Here is an 18,030-nt window from a genome sequence, read left to right on the forward strand (position 1 = left end):
ATATGCTGCAAGTGAAAAGTGAAGGTCATACTTTCCTTAATATATTTTTATAGCACAAAACAAGCCCTTCAACGTGAAGTGTGCCTAATCAATATTTACAGAATGACTGAATAAATTGATTCCAAAAGAGAAGAGACTGATATAGCATAGAATAGAGGGTTTTTGCATGAGACATTGTGTTGCATGATAATAAATGGAGAATCAGTTTCTTTTAGATTTGGGGGCAGAATTAAAAAAATGTGCACCTCCAGTCTAGCAGTTTGCCATTGTTGATTTTTTTTCCTTAGGCTTTGACTTGGAACTTATCCATCTTGTTACATATTAACCTATAAATTGTACCTATCATGAAATAAAATTTAAGAGTGTCCCATCCGGACAAAATATGAGGGGGGCCTAAATGACCTTATGACATTAATTGTAAAATTATGAAATACAGATTTATTTTTCTCTTGATTCTCTCAAAATATTTGCCTAGCTATTAAAATGTTATTTTTTCTATTTACTCAGTCATATATTTAAATAATATATTATGTAATCCTTTTTTTCTTATTCCATTTATGAAACATTCCATATTTATTTCTACCAAACTGGATTTTAAGTTTTCACCCCTAAAATTCCCTCTACCTCTCCTCTACATTCCCCATTCCCCATCAGTCTTATTCCTTATCCTTAGATTTGTGTTGCCAAAGTTGATATATACATTGTTTCATAAACATTTTTTGAAATATTCTGTGCTGTCTATAGATTGAATCTAACACTTAAACCATTATTACTTTTTGGTCTTTATTTTTAAATAATTTTTAGATTACATAAATGTTGCATCAAAAATATAGAAGAGGGGAGCAGATGTAGCTCAAGTGGTTGAGCACCTGCTTCCCATGTATATACTGGGTTAAATCCCTTAAAAAAAGGAAAAGGAAAATGAGATTCTGACCCTTGCATATATAAAACTCATCACTTAATCCTGTCATATGGGAAACTTCTGTAAGTCATGTACGTACAGAGAAACAGAGGTGAAAGCATTCATTTGAAAAACAAAAAGAAAAGAAAATATAGAAAATGTAGTGGGTTCCCATATTCCCCACCCCCACCCACTTCCCTCCCACACTTATACCCATTAACAAAATCTTTCATTAGTTTGGTAACATTTGTTACAATTGTTGAATATATTTTGAAGCATTGCTACTAACCATGGTCTATGGTTTGCATTATGGTTTACACTACACAGTTTATAGGTTTTGACAAAATGTAATGTGTCATTCAGAACAATTCCAACGTCCCAAAAATGCCCTCTCCCGTCCTTCAGAATCTCTGGTGACCACAGTCTTTATATCACAGTGTTAAAACTTCTTCCATAACTAGAATAATAAGTCTAATTTGGCCCATATTGCATTCCTCCCTAATGTTTGTTCAGTCCTCAATCTTCAGGATTTGGGGATGGTGATGGCCATCATGACTGAGATTGAGATTGAGAGGGGGCTTAGATATCATGAGGCAGATGGATGGATCTCATTATTACTTTTTAGAAATAGCTAAATCTTCTGTCTGGATACATTTTCTTCTCTGGGTTTCTAATTAAAAAATCATTGTGACATTTGGAGGAAGAATTTTCTAAAGTCCAGGTAAAATCATACCTTTTTCTTACATTTCACCACTTTGCATTATAGTCATGATATATTTTAATTTGCTTCCTGTTTGGACCAGATAACTTACCTTTTATAAGCAATTTCAAGTAAATTTTGGAATGTTCACTGCAACCTGCACTTCATCTCCTAATAGCTTCCATTCCCTTTTGCCCTTGATGAGCTTGCTCTTTCAATGAATGCACATTCACCTTTTGTGTGTGTGTGCTTTTTTTTTTAATATTTTATTTTTTATTGAAGTATATCATTCATACATGAACACAAATAAACAATAAGTATATAGTAAAGATTGTGAACTTATAACATAAGCATATATAAAAATCACACAGGGGTCTCATACATCATCCCTCCACCAACTCTTTGCACTCTTGTGAAATATTTGTTACAAACTAAGCAAGGGCATCATCAAAATATTACTACCAACTATAGTCCTTATCTTACATTTGGCGTGTTTTTCCCCCAACCCATACTATTTTGTTAAACTGTATTTTCGTTACAGATATTGTGGACTTGCAAAACAATTATAAAGACTTGTAGATTTCCCATACAACTCCACACCCTGGTGAAACATTTGTTACAGATTATGAGACAATATCATCAGACTTACCACTAATTATGGTCCATAGCATACATCTGGCACACTTTCACATTCACCTTTTAATATAACTTTTGAGTACGTTAATTTTCACTTTATTACAGAATCTTGGGAAGGACAAGAAATAAAAGTTATCTCTAGCAATAAGATGAAGGAGAAATAAAGCCTTATATATATAGCATTTTCTTGATTTGAGAATCTCTACAACTTCATTTTTAAAAAATCCTTTAGCGTTCTAGTACTTGGAGTTACAATACTTTATTTAAACAATAAAATTATTTTGAATTAGATTGTTTCTAGTGTTCCTTATTAAAAGAATGTTGGAATTTTTCTAGTTCATAAAAGGATATTCTTGCATTCGTACTATTGCTATAGATTAGCGATATTGACCAAACTCAGACTCTGAATAAAGTTCCAATTGAGAGCTTTATTAGCCGTGCGGCGACTGCCTCATCCTACGCAGAGGGGAGAGCAGCCCCGAGTTGCAGGGTTGGGGGGAAGTTTGCTTATATAGGCTTTTAGGTTCAGGGCAGGGGGCAATAGCTCAGCAAGCAAGCATGTACAGAAGCAGATGTTTGCGGTTAATCAAGCGCTGGGAATTCTATCAGGGGAGACAAACTGTTGGGGAGTTTTTGTTATTTATAAGGGTCTGAGTCAGGTTGGTCTAGGGGCTGATGACACTTTCTACAGGAGGCCTTGAGATAAGGTTTAACAGTTGAGCAAGTTTGTTACCAAGCGAGATATATGCGGTTAGGGGGCTGTGGAATTTTCCTCTTGGGTGGGGGTGGTCACAGGCTCCTACTTCTCCACACTATTAACCACGATTCTCATCCACCGCTGGGTTCACTGCTACTCAATCGCTAGATTATTCTCTTTCTTTCAACTGACATTTCCATTCCTAGACTACCCTTTTTAGCTACAATCCTATTAAACAAACTGCATTAGTTCTATTCATTATAATGTGTTATCGTTAACTATTGAAAGGTGGTAAGAATGTGGAAAAGTATGGGAAAAATACAATTAATGTAACTATACACTATAGTCAACAGCAATACTATGATATTCTTGCATCAATGCCAAGGATGTAATGTGTTAATAATAAGGGGTATTGGAAAAAATATACTAAATGTATGCTATAGACCATAGTTAGTGGTAATAGTCTGATGATATTATCTCACAATTTGTAACAATATTTCACAAGAATGTAGTGTGTTGGTGGAGGGGTTGTTGTATGGGAATTCCACACACACTTATAACTGTTTTATAAGTTCACAACTTCTCTAATAAAAATACATTTTAAAAGAGTATCATGGGAGCAGATTTGGCTCAAGCAGTTGACAGCCTGCTTCCCCCATGGGAGATTTCGGGTACAATATCTGGTGCCTCCTAAAAACAAAAAAAACAGACAACAAGCAAACAAAGAAAAACCAACTCAGGGGAGTGGATGTGGCTCAGTGGTTGAGTTCTGTATTCCCACATATAAGGTCTCGGGCTTAATCTTTGGCCCAAGTACCTCAAAACAAAAACAAAAACAAAAACGAAAAAACACCAGAATATCACAATATTTTCTTATTGCTCATTTTTTCCTGCACTTACTATATTGTTTAGTATGATGATGTAAAAGTTCAGGATCCAATGTTATGCATACTTTAAAGCTTATATAGATTTTCATTCCTATGAGACTAAATGGAAGGAGGCAACAAACATCTCTGCTTCAACCATACCTTTTCCTCTACTGGCTCAAGAATCCTACTTACTAGGACCTTCACTATTTTGTAGCTATCAGCCACTCACTGTAAGAAGTCATTCATCTTCATCCACTCATAAATCATCAAGATGTAACTGACAGCTTTCCACAGTGTCTGACCCTCCTGGGGCCCCTGCCCAGCCTGATAAGAGGCTGCCATTCTGCAAGGGACAGAAAACCTTCTATTCTTATTACCTTCACCATAAGAACACCTTTTATGGATTGGCCCTAGTCCTTGTTAATCTGAAATGAACTCTTTACTCATCATCCTCCCCTATGTCTTTATGTTCCATGTGGTGCTGAGAATTGCCTCCAAAAAATACAGGTTCACATTTCAAGGCACTTAAAATCTAGCCTTTCCCACATTTTCATTGTTCTAGTATTGACACTGACACAGTGGCTCAAATGTCTTACATAAAATGATGGCAGATCAAGTTCTCTGGACACTCCTCTCTTCAACCATATTCTGTAGTATGAAAAGCAAGAAGTTCTATACAGCTCTTTAAAAGATCTTCAGGAGCCAGGGAAGGTAGAAGGCTCTTATCTCCAACAGGGACTTATGAGGGGAGGGAATGGTTAAATTAAAATTCTAAAAATATAACTGCAATAGATACTGTGTTGGGCACTGAAGATAAAGTGGCAAAGAAAACAGGCATGATCTCTGGCTATTCAAAAGGGAGATGTAAAACAAGTAGCTTTATTACATATGACAAGAGTTGTGATGGTAAATGTACTTATCTATGTCCATGATCATTCATTCTTTTATTAAAGAGAAAAAAATTAAGCATCTACTGGTATGTTATTTGATATGACATCTATTGGGGATTCAGAGATAAATCAATGCAGTATTGTTCAATAGTAATGCATAATTGATTGGAGAAGATAAGACATAAAGATGCAAGTAAAATAGGACTATGAGAATTATAGTAAAATCATTCATGGTGTACACTGAGGAAAAAGGGAAAGGTCCATTCTACTAAAATGTTCAAAAAATTCTTAATAGAGAAAGTTTTGTTCAAGGTGCGCTTTGAATTTTGAAGCTTAGAGATTGGTAAAAGCTTGGAATCATGTAAAATCTTAATACATGTGTAAAAATATTAATATACTGAGTCATCCGGTCTGAGGACTTGGGGTTGAGGTTGGAGAAGTAGGCAAGGGTAAGAAAATAGAAAACATTTCTACAAGATGTTTATAATTCAGCCTTGGTCCTCTAGCTAATTGTAAAGCACTTACTTATTTATACTTTCATATGTAAATAGAGGAGAAACACTAAAATCTGTTTCAGAAAGATCCCTCATGCCACAGTGTGGAAGTTGCTTTGGATCAATAAAATAATTAAAACATTACTAACTTACTGGCAGACAAGGAGGAAGCACTTCATTAATTCTTACAAAAACATGATGATGTGATGATGGCATATTTCCCAGAGAGAAACGGACAGATAAAAGAGGAAGAGGGTATCATACTATCTTTCATTGAGCCCACACTTGATTATGCACATAGTAAATTTTGTTAAAACAAATTAATTACTAGCTCATAAATTCCTACTGCAGCATAGCAGTGATTTAGATTCTATCTAAACTCCAATGCAAGAAAAGATTTGGGAGTCATCTTCTCTGGTGAATCTAACTTGAAACTGAACAGCAGATGTCATTGAACTGAAGAGCAGATGCCATTAAACTTGAAAGAAGAGAAGAAGTGCTCCATCAGGTACAGAATATATATCAGTCTGCTTGATTTCCAATTATCCTTGTGTGGTATTTACATTTATCTATCTGTTGGATTACTCATCCGAGCAAGACTGATGCCCCACAGAATATTCCTAGAAATTCAAAAGGCATTTACTCTACTTAACTATGAACGAAATCCAGTCTCTCAAAAATCTTGTCACTTTTCAGCCTCCTGAGGAAGTCAGTCTCTTACTATTATTATTAGCGTAATTTTTTTAAACGCATGATTTCTCCAGTCTTTCTGCCCTCAGAGGTAAAAACAATACCTTGATGTCTCACAAACTATGAATCCCCACCAGTTAAGCTTAAACTCCTGTAATCCTTTTCTTGGTTCTTCAAATAGGCATTTTTGTTCTCATATTTTTCCAATGCTCTTTTCTCTTCCATATTTAAGAACACTGAATGTCCATGAAGTTTCATTTTACATGCCTAAGGGAAACTTCAGTTAAGCAATTGCTAAAGATAATGTCCTATCTCTATTCTTTTAATGACAGTAAATTCAACAGTTATTTTTATGTGCTATTTCCTCACCTTGGAACCAGCAACCCCCTGCACAGATTAACAAGTAAATTCAGCAACACAGTTCTTCTCTGTCAGTCTCAACCTCCTTCGTATAGACAGAGAATGGATGGTTTTTTTTTGAGATATTAGAAACCTAAAGAGATGACATCCAGAGTTATTTATTGCAACAAATATTGTCTTTCAGAGGAAATTGCCAGAGGGAGGTTATGAAAATATTTCCATGAGATAGCCTCAGTATGCTTCACACGAGATACCACAAAAACAAATTACTTGAAACCAAGGCCATGCCAAAGTGCCTTTCTTGAAATTCCATAGTCCTTATAATTAATCACACATTCATGCATGAAATCAGTTGAATCTCTATCCTACAATCATTTCATGAGCTATTATTTAGAATGATTATCATAAGTGAACTTAACCTTTAAATATCAAACTTGGTTTGGATTATTTTGAAGTAAATCATTTTGAAATGTAATTCTCTACTTTCTTTTTGAGAAGGTGAGGATTGGAAACTACCTCTTTCATTACCATTGCAATCAATGCTCATTTTCACGTTGCTTTACAATAATGCAACACTCTAGATTTTGTGGGAGGTATAGGACAGTTTATTGTAGTTTGTTTGAGTTGGTGTGGCCTCTTTAAATGTTTTTAATTAGACCCATTACCTCAAAAAGGCACTCGTTATATTTAGAAGAGAAAAGCATGGAAAAAAAACAATCTGGTTAGTAGGTAGGCTCCGGAGCTTGCCTGATGGAAACAGTGGTGGAAATGTCACTGTTCCCTGGGCCTCTCAGTGGACAGAGCCAGGCAATATATGCATTTATAGAGAGAGGTATTAGAAGACAAATTACTAGACAGATAGCTAACTAGCTAGATAGACAAATACCCAAATACTCAGAATGATGTAAATTTGTGTACTGAAAATTATGAGTGTAGATATATGTCACCTACTCATTCCAACTCAAAAGATTCATTTTATGTTTTTCCCATTTAATATTTTTAATTCACTCTGGCATTAATTAGCTTTGATAATCTTCCTTATCTGTTCAATGCACTGCATGTAAGCAATCTTGCTTTCCCTGGTACAGATTCCCTCCTTAATCAAGTTGGACTCTGACATCTGCATAGGGCTCTCCGACCTGTGGGTGACTCCCCACTATAACTGGGTTATTGCAGTGCCTGTAATGTGGTCATCTCCCATGGAGAAACAACCTTCACTCCTGACAGTTTCTGATAACTCACTTTGGGAACACCCCCATGTGTGTATGCTGTCCTCATTCTGTTCAGATTCTGGCTCTCTGCACTAGAACTCCCCTCCATTAAGATGATACTTAGAATCCAACTCTCCATGACAAGCTCCCACCCTCATGTTCACTACCACATGGGCATCTGTAGAGTGACTTCCTATACTGGTGCACCATGTAAACACAGGTTCAAGGCATAACAGAAACTTCCAGTAAATAAATGATCTCTTTATCACTTGCACAGAATAGAGATTCCAGAAAGGGCAAATAATCTCTTCATCACTGACTCAGCACCAAGACCAATTTTTTATATCGGGCAGGGGAAGAGGTTCCATCACAGCTCGTTGCCTGGAGTGGCAAAAACTCCAGTTCAGGGTCACTGATGGCAGCTCTGAACACCCCAATTTGCACTGGAGAAGAGACTAATCTATACTGTTTTGAGTATGGTTTTTATCTACCTGGTAGAGGAGGTGTGGGTGGGTGTTTTAGTTACCTAGGCTGCTGAAACAATACCACGACATGGGTGTGATTAAACAATGGGGATTTAGTTGCTCATTGGTCTGAGGCTAGAAAAATGTCCAAATGAAGCCTTCATCAAGGCGATGCTTTCTCCCTGAGAACTGTGACATTCTGGGACAAGCTGCTGGTGGTCCTTAGTTTCTCTGTCAGATGGTGGCATCTCTTGGTTTCTTCATTGTCTTTTGGGTTCCAAGTAGCTTCTTGCTTCCGGTGGCTTTTTTTTTCCTCTTTTTCTCCCTCTCTATCATGCTTTCTCTCTCTGTCTGAATTTCATTCTACTAATATAGGGCTCCAGTAATAGAATTAAGATTCATCCTGATTGAGGTGGGACATGTCTTAGCTGAAGGAACCCCATCAAAAGGTTCTACTTACAATGGGTCCACATCTACAGGAAGGAATTAAATTTAAGAGCATATTTTTTTCTTGGATATATATAGCTTCAAACCACCAAAGGAGATTAAGGACTCTGCCACTGAGAATTCCTGTTCTGGTAAGCACCTGGGGCTGATTGTTCCTAGTTTCCAGGTGTAAAATCTGCCAGACCTTTTCTTTGGTCTTAATATTTTCCCCAATTTGTAGAAAGGCACACAAAAGTGGTGCTGGCAGAAGACTGGAGCTTGGCCACTTGGCATGTGTTTGTGACTTCCCCAGAGAAGGAGGTGGGGGGAGGTGCGTACTGGCCCTTTAACAAGTGTCTATGATTTCCCTAACAGCATCTTCCTTTGTCTGTCTTTTTTTTTTTTTAAAGATTTATTTATTTATTTATTTCTCTCCCCTTCCCCCACCCCAGTTGTCTGTTCTCTGTGTCTATTTGCTGGGTCTTCTTTGTCCGCTTCTGTTGTTGTCAGCGGCAGGGGAATCTATGTTTCTTTTTGTTGCATCATCTTGTTGTGTCAGCTCTCCGTGTGGGCAGCGCCATTCTTAGACAGGCTGCACTTTCTTTCACGCTGGGCAGCTCTCCTTACGGGGTGCACTCCTTGCATGTGGGGCTCCCCTACGTGGGGGACATCCCTGCATGGCAGGGCATTCCTTGTGTGCCTCAGTACTGTGCATGGGCCAGCTGCACACGGGTCAAGAAGGCCCAGGGTTTGAACCATGGAGCTCCCATGTGGCAGACGGACACCCTAACCACTGGGCCAAGTCCACTTCCCTGTTTTGTTCTGATATCCCATGCTGGGATACCCGTCACACAGACATGGCTCCTCACAAATGTCAGTTCAAAAAGTCTAAGCTTTCATACATCTTTAGTAATAAATCTATCATGTTTCTTTTTTGTAATTTTGGCTTCTGGGTTTTTGTCATGAAGTGGAAGGGATTTCAAATAGTTGTAAAACTTCTCCATTATAGTACTCTATTCTTATAGTTAATATTTTCTGTTCAGAGCATTATTTTTTCTTACTTTTTAAATGTAATTGCCTTTTTTAAAAAGATACTTAGATTTTAAAAATGTTACATTAAAAAATATAAGAGGTTCCCACATACCCCACATCCCACCCCACCCCACTCTTCCCATATCAACAACTTCTTTCATCATTGTGGCACATTCATTGCATTTGGTAAATGTATTTTGGAGCTCTGCTGCAGTGCAAAGATTGTAGTTTAAACTCTCCCCAGTCCTTTCAGTGGATTATGGCAGTATATATAATGTCCAGCATATATCCCTGCAATATCATTTAGGACAACTCTAAGTCCCAAAAATGCCCACACATCACATCTCCTGTTCTCTCTCCCTGCCCTCAGCAACCACCATAGCCATTATCTCTACATGAATGATACAATTTCTTCCATTGCTAGAGTCACAATAGTTCCATAGTTGAATACCAGTAAGTCTACTCTAATCCATATTTTATTCCTCCATCCTGTGGACCCTGGGATGGTGATGTTCACTCCACTTCTAAATTCACAGGGGGCTTAGGTCACACATGGTTGATGGATGTGATTCCCCTGCTTGCAGTTGTAGGCACTCTTGGTTCCTTGGTGTGGTGGCTGACCATCTTCCCCTCCCTGGGTAAGTCCAGTGAACCAGAGAGTAGGAGTTGCAACATTGCTGAGGCTGAGGTCCCATGGCCAGTCCAGACATTCAAGTCTCTGGCACATGGCCAGTCCTGACATTCATGTCTCCTGAGTATACACCTACCCCGGCATCAACCACATGTTCACTGAAAGTGACAGAGGAGACATGTGTAGAAAGGTCACATGATTCCAACTCCATCACACTCAGAAACACAACTTACAAAGTAGGGCCCACTGACAAGGCACTGAACTCCACAGCAATCACTAGCTAGTGATGCAAATAGAAAAAAACTTGAATAAAAGGGGGATAATGGTAAAGTGGAATGAGTTTATATGACTAAGACTCTTCAAAAAAGAGTTGGGAGGTCATCAGAGGGGTCACACTTACACACGTCTTAGCAGCATCTAAGAGATAGCAAAAGTAGATAAAACCCCAGGTACTGGTGCTCCTAGGGGCTATGGAGACACACAGGTTCTACAGTCATGGCAGATGGCTGTGTGCCTGAAATATGAACTAGGCCTAGAGCTGTAGGGTGCCTAAGAGTTACCCCAAGAGCCTTCATGTTGCTCAAATATGGCCACTCTCTAAGCCAAACACAGAATGTAAATGCATTACCTTCCCCCAATATGGGACTTGACTCCTGGGGATGAACCTCCCTGGCACTGATGGTTTACTACCAATCAGAACATTTATTGATTGCAACAAATCAATGAATGATAGCTATATGTCAAGCATTGTTATAAGTTTTTGAGTTTACTTTCTTATTAAACTATAGTGGGAGACACAATCTAAATAAATAGACCACTAACTAAAAGACAATAATTCTTATTTACAGGGTTCTTCCAAGATTTAAGTGCATATTTTTTAAAAACCAATGGAATTGCAGCATGATAAGATACAAAGTGACCCTGCAGCCATGGACTGTGGGCGTGCCCCTGGGGCCGTTAGCTATATGGCTGGCCTGGCCGTTAGCTAGACGGCTTTTGCCTCGGTGAGGTGAACTTCTCGAACAGGTTGTGAGTGACGACGGGGCCTCGGTATCACACAGCCAGGTTAAACACACAGTAACCACCCTGGAGACGCAGGCTCGTGGAGCAGGTCTGGTTTATTGGGGAAGTGATACAGCTTATATAGGCAGGGGTGGGGGCTTGAGGTGACGTGTCAATTATAGACAGGCTAAGGGGATTGGGATAATATGAAGCAGCTACTTGATGGGATGAGGTAGTTTTGAAGTTGGCGCGCGCGGGCTTCTCTGGGGGGAAGCTGGCTAGGAAGAAGGGAGGTGCCTTTTGTGATAGCCATTGTGTATGCTTAGCGGCCATTCTGGCTACATGTTGTTTGCCAGCAAGCTCACCAACAATGGACATATGAAAAACTTTGAGAGTCAATGATTTAATATAAGAAATCATTCAGGTTTCAGGAGCAGAATAATGCCTAAAGTGGATCTCGTAGGTTTATCACTCCGAGAAGAAAGAAACAGCTATAGACATTCAACAGAGATTTTAAAAAATACAGAGGGACAAGGGCAGTTAATGTGCTTTAGGGATAAGTGTTTTTGTATAACTTACATGATTCAGAATTAACTCCTTTCCTTGTTTAGGAGTCTCAATAAAGCAACCTTTTAAACTGTTCTATATATTTGGGTATCATGCTATTTAAAATGGACTTTAAAATACACATCAGATATATCAGGAAAAAATTGGGTAAATGTTTTCAAGAAAAGGAACTAGTGATATAAAAGGGGAGTCAGGAAAGTATAACTGCGATTGGAGATTACAAGGCAGAATAGTATAGTATAGAAAATTTACAAGATCATAGTATAATTTAAGGATAGGAAAATGTGGTACCTAAATTGATTGAAATAATTTTCTTGCAATTTCTTGTAATTAATCAAGAAATACAAGTTGTGGAATTAGTATACAGTGTAAACTCAGGACTATGAGGACTCTCTATGAATCAGATAGCCAGTAATCAAATCTCTGTTCCACTACCTCTAATTATAAAATCTTAAGAAAATTATTTTATTTACATGGCTATTTTTTAAAATAGTGCAAAGGGATTAAAAAAAAAAAAACCCAAGAAACAAACAAAAAAGGCACTTTAGACTGTAACTATTTTAAATATCAAAGTTGACCCAGATCATCCCCTGTTCTGTGCCTCTCACCCAGGCTACCAGGCATCTGAGAGGCCCTAAATGGGTGTAGCTCCTTTTCTCTTTCCTCTTCTCTTCCAACTTTTACAGTATCTACACAGCCTAACTACCACAAAGGAAAACAATCAAAATGAAGAGGTCCTAATCACTAATTCAGTTAATCCCTTCCCCATCCCACTGATGACATCCCTTACAATCTCCTGGCGTTTTCCCTCCAACCCACTTCCAACATTAAGAAGCTGTCTGTCCTTTGTTTCCAGGCAGCTGAGTTCTATTTTCCCTCTTCTGCTATAACAGTTCCTGAATAAAGTTATCCTTGCATGTTTAACATTGTCCAATGCAGTTTTTTCTTTGACAATAGTAATAAAATTTATTTTTCATATTTGCAGACAGGTTTGGGAATTGATTTAAATGTGGTATCGCGGAATAAAGCTTAATTTTCCCCAAAGGTATTGCATTAGCATTATTTATGTAAGTAGAGGATGCCAAAATTGGGCAGTATTACTATAAGGAAAGAACTCATTAAATTATGATATATTACCCTGCCAGATAATAAATATTTTATAAAGGTTAAGATTACTGCAGATTAATTATTACATAAGGAAACAGTCATAAAATATAATTAATTGGGGGAATTTCTTTGAACTATCAAGATATTTTGCCTTTTGAATATTCCTGAGGTTACCATTCTTTCACTAGACTCCTACTGCTATTAAATGCTTCTGCCAGAGGATACTAATAAAAACAAGGGTAGGAAGGAAGGCGATTTGGATACAGAAGAAATCCCTTCCAGATACAAAACAGGAGCGTGAACAGTTTCAGCAGGGACAGAGACTAATGGAAAAGGAGAATAGGGAAGATATACTCCTCAAGGAACCAGTTTCTCCTGCGTAATTTCTGGGCCTCTTTCAAAGACTCAGGGTACAAGAAGATAGAAACCTAAGGTATTTTGAAGAGGAAGCTAAGCAAATGGAGATTAGTACCCTCTTTCCTGCTTGGGCAGCTGATGGAGATTGCCTTGTGAGATGGGTCATGCCAATGTGGAGCAGCAGGATTAGTGTAGAAATGATTGTGTGATGTGTTTGGTCAGAGAAGAACTTGAAAGAGTATCCTGTGGTTTTCTTCTCTTCTACAAATTAGTAAGTGATACAGGGATTCTGCAAGGACACAAAATTTTGGGGAATGCTGGATAGTTAAGCTGTCAAGGAGATGCCATTATTAGGAGCAAATGACTCTAATTAAAGGCCATAGGAAAAGAGGCTGGAGTCAAGGGAGTAAAAGAAAACGAGTAAACTCTCTGGACATGTCTAGTAAGAGCAAAAGTTATGGATAGGTCACCAAATGAATCCAAGAGAAAAGAGTCAAAATTCAGCTGATGTTGAGGAAAGGACAGAGTCTCAAACAGAGAGGAAGCAAGATGAGGTATCTTTCAACAATAGTCAGCCAAGTTTTATAGCGATTAGACCAGAGGCTTAAACAATTCTCTCACCCAATTCCTCAGGGACATGTTGGCTTCTCCTTTAATGTAGATGATAACAGAATTGGGTGGGGGTGTGGGTATGGGTGTGGGTGGGCAGAGACCTATGGAGGAAAGAAACACTACAGCAGAGAAGATCAACTTCCTTGGTCAGAAAAGATATTTTTTAAAATCAAATGCACTAACTGATCTTTAAGTTAATGTTTCAGACAAATACTATCTATAACATGAACATGGTCTCTTGGAACACATGAGTACACATCCCTGTTTTAGAATATAAAGTGCAAAACCTATTACACAGGAATTTAGTAGATCATAATATTGTCTAGAGAAAGAATGGACTATTGAGTCATTGTTCCATTAGTAACTCATTTGGAAAGATACAGTCACATCCATATACAATTTAAAACCCTTACTCCATGAGCAAATAAACCAAAAACAAAACAAAAGCAAAACAAAAACACAGAGTCACAGGGAAATAACTGATGCATAAAGAAACAGTAGTAGCAGTGGTAAAAATGCTAAATGTGAAATCAAAATGTTTTAACACTTCCTTTTTAGTAATTTAAATCCCTTTTCCTCAATTTCTTCTTATGCAAAATGGAAAGATTAGGATTTACCTTATATATTTGCTCTAATGGTAAAAGAGAAAACGCTTACACAATGTATCCATGGTGCCTGAAATAATAGATATATGATAAATATAAACTATATATAATTATTATTATTACTGTGCAGATTGTGTTATTAATAGTGTTGACATAAATTAACAATTTTGATACAATATTTTTATAATCATATGGTGTGAATGTTTGTAACAGATTTATTCATAACCAAAACTACAAAAAATCAAAATTCAAATCTGCCAATGAATGGGTAAACAATTTTATGTATGATATGGTAGAATAGGATTTAGGCATAAAAATAAATAAAGTATGGATTCATGCAACAAGAACAAATCTCAAATGCACTATTGTTAATTCACATACTCCAGATATAAAAGAATACATTGCTTATGATTTAGTTTATATTACTTCCTCTAAAATGCAATTTCATAGGACAGAAATTACATTAGTAGTTGACAAAGACTTAGGGTTGTGGGAGGGGACAGATCACAAAGGAATATAAAAACCTTGTTAAGATGACAGAAGGATGCTGTATCTTGATTGTGGTGGTGGTGGTTACATGAGTGTAAATACTTTTCAAAACTCATCAAACTATAAATGTACAGTCCTACCTCCCTAAGGTGCTTACTCCACTAAATGGCCATGTGGCTAAACTAGGTAAAGAAGGACATGGTTAAAAAATAAACAAGAACATTGCCTAGAGCAGTGAAAATGGACTAAGATAATGGCTGATCTTTTAAAAATTACTTCAAGAATTGTAATGAGCAAAATATACCTTTTCCATAATGGTTTGTTCCCAAACTGTCCTACTGAACTGGCCAGAGTAAGATGTATAGAATTTACAAGCTAATCAATTTCAAACATTATTATGATATTCAGCACTTTGTATTTATATTTTACAATTTATAAAAATTGATCACAATATTATTTATGTCAATTTAATTAATTTATGACAGTTGTTGGAAAATAGAAAGGAAAGCAGTTATTACATGTACAATATTATACAAACAGAAATTATTAAACATATTTTTAATAAATATATTTATTTTTTTCTTACCCTTTTGAACTGAATTTGGTGACTTTAAATTGAGTCACATTTGGTCTCAAGGTACTGAGGCTACATTCAAGAAACACAATCTCTGGATTCTCCTTCGTATCTGCTGAGTCTTGATGCTATAAATAATGGGATTCATTAAGGGTGGAAAAAGGATATAGATGTTGCCCATGAGGACACGAACTAAAGGTGAGAGGTGTTTCCCAAAACGATGCACCATAGTCAGACCAATGATTGGGATATAGAAAACCAAAACAGCACAGATGTGAGATACGCAGGTCTGCAAGGACTTGATCCTCTCTTCCTGGGATGCAATGGCTAAAACTGTATGCAATATCAAGATGTAGGAGATAAGAATGAGTACTGCGTCCAGTAACAAGTTGCTAATAACCAAGGCCAGACCATAGATGCTGTTGAAGCGGATGTCAGAACAGGCCATTCGAATTAAGTCTTGGTGCAGGCAGAAAGAGTGAGACAGGATGTGGGGACGGCAATAATTTAAGAACTTCAGGTGGATGATAACTGGAGGTATAAGTAAAGAACTCCTACCTAGAATGGCCATCCAAATTTTCATGATTTTGTCATTAGTTAGGAGGGAAGAGTAGCGCAGTGGATTACAGATGGCAATGTAGCGGTCAAAGGCCATGGCAAGAAGGACAGAGGACTCCATGAAGGACAGACCATGGATAAAGTAGGACTGGGCAATGCAGGAATCCAGGCTGATCTCTTGAATGAGTCCCCACAAGATCCCCAGCACTGTGTGCACGGTCGACAACCCCATGCACAGGTCAGTGAGAGCCAGCATGGCCAGGAAATAGAACATGGGCTGGTGTAGGCTCGGCTCAGTCCGGATCACATGGAGAACCATGCAGTTTCCTAGAAATACCATTGCATAGATGGAGAAAAAGGGGATGGAGAGCCAGAGATAGTGAACTTCCAGGCCAGGAAAACCAGTGAGAACAAAAATGGAACCACTGACGTTGGAGATTGAGGTGGCAGACATTAGAAGAGGATTGAAAGTATTTCAAGAAACGTAAATGAGATGCTTTTACAATCTCCAAATTTCTGGTAATGTTTATCTGCTTTTGATAAGAAATAAAACATAATACAATTTCCTTACCTTTCATAAGCTCGGCAAAATAGAAACCTGATTCTTTATTCTTTAGTACACAAAAACATCCCTTATCCAGACATGAATTTCCAGTGGTAGTGACTAGGGATGTCAGAAGACTAAGGAGCTTTATACAGAAAGAGGAATATTAATGGATATGTGGGATTTGGATTTGGGGATGAACTTTGAGAGTCTTGTTTATTCCCAAAGGAAGATAATATAGGATGCAGGTGTCTAACATTGCCATGGCTGGCAATACCTTCAGGAAAACACATAATAGATGGGTAATTTTCCTCTTGAGTACCACAGTTGTTCCTGTTACTACTCCCAAAGGATACAAAGTTCTCAAAGAAAATATGAATTCTTAAGGTAATCTAACTTTGCAGAACATAAAATTTAACCAAGAGAAAAATTAATGAACTTAATGAACTAAGTGTAATCAGAGCAACATTATTTAGTCTTTCCTAAACTATTTTAATTACACTCTCCTTTATTTTTCTTCTCTATTTTAAGTATCATTTATGCTGTACAAAATTTCTGATTTTCTGATTCTCACAATATTTTTGTTCTCATATCTTTCATACCTGGGTAGCATAAATGGCATGCATTTTAAACAGGAAATTATTAAAACATTATTTGATAATATGTATTTTTATCTATGACCATCTTAGCGGTTTAACAGCAGAATAGAATTAGTTTATTAAGCATACCATAACTTTCATAACACCCATACAGTTGTAAAGATAAGCATGCCAGGGATCTATGTGCCTTACCCAAAACTTTCAGCACCTCTTCCATGTTATGTAGATAAAAGCAACATGAGTTCCTTTCATTACAAAAGCCCATGAATTGTTAGGTCTTGTAAGAATAATTTGGTGATTTCACAAAACAAATGAAACTTTAAAGAAGACTACCAAAATTGTTTCTGGATTTGGGTAATTGGAAACTAATCCTGGAAATGAGTGTTATTTTTTTTTTTTAAAGAATGCAATAATTAAAATTATAAGAAAAAGTTAATTATACAAAACTTATTGTCCTCAATGTACATCTAAGTGCCTGCATTATTAAACGGGAGTTATTAAATTTGATACAGTTTGATATGGGATGCTGGCATGTAGCACTAATTTGGTATAAACTCTAAAAGGAGAATCATAAACTTTGTCATCTTCACTCTTATATGATATCTCAGTCCTACTTGAGTAACAGCTTCCTTTGCCTGACATTTCAGCATACCAGGAATTTGTGCCTTGGGTGAAATTAATTCTTATGTTATTAAAACTTTGGGGTGTTTGGAGAAAAGTGCTGTCACTAAATGGGGAACTGACTCGTACAGTGTGCTCCAACTCACAGGATAAAAGGAGTAGAGAATATAGGAATATATGTCTTACAGGAGGGGCATTTTTGTCCATTTGGTTTCCAATAAAAAACACCACATTTCTTGGGTTAGAGAGAACACATTGTAATCCCAGCCTTAGGAACTTTTTTTTTAATTAATTATTTTTTTAAATTATATTTTCTTGAAGATACATAGATCAGGAAAAAATGTTATGTTAAAAATATAAGAGGTTCCCATATTCCCCACACCCCACCCCACCC

At 37.2% G+C, this 18,030-nt stretch overlaps 1 protein-coding gene across 1 annotated transcript; it reads right to left on the minus strand.

Moving 5' to 3' along the window:
* Positions 1-15,372: 15,372 nt before the first annotated feature.
* Positions 15,373-16,326, minus strand: LOC131280239 (olfactory receptor 51V1-like). The gene has a single exon (XM_058306341.1). The coding sequence runs from the start codon at positions 16,324-16,326 to the stop codon at positions 15,373-15,375; it is 954 nt and encodes a 317-aa protein (XP_058162324.1).
* Positions 16,327-18,030: the final 1,704 nt, after the last annotated feature.

This window comes from Dasypus novemcinctus, chromosome 10 (genome assembly GCF_030445035.2).
Source record: "Dasypus novemcinctus isolate mDasNov1 chromosome 10, mDasNov1.1.hap2, whole genome shotgun sequence".
Taxonomy (NCBI): domain Eukaryota; kingdom Metazoa; phylum Chordata; class Mammalia; order Cingulata; family Dasypodidae; genus Dasypus; species Dasypus novemcinctus.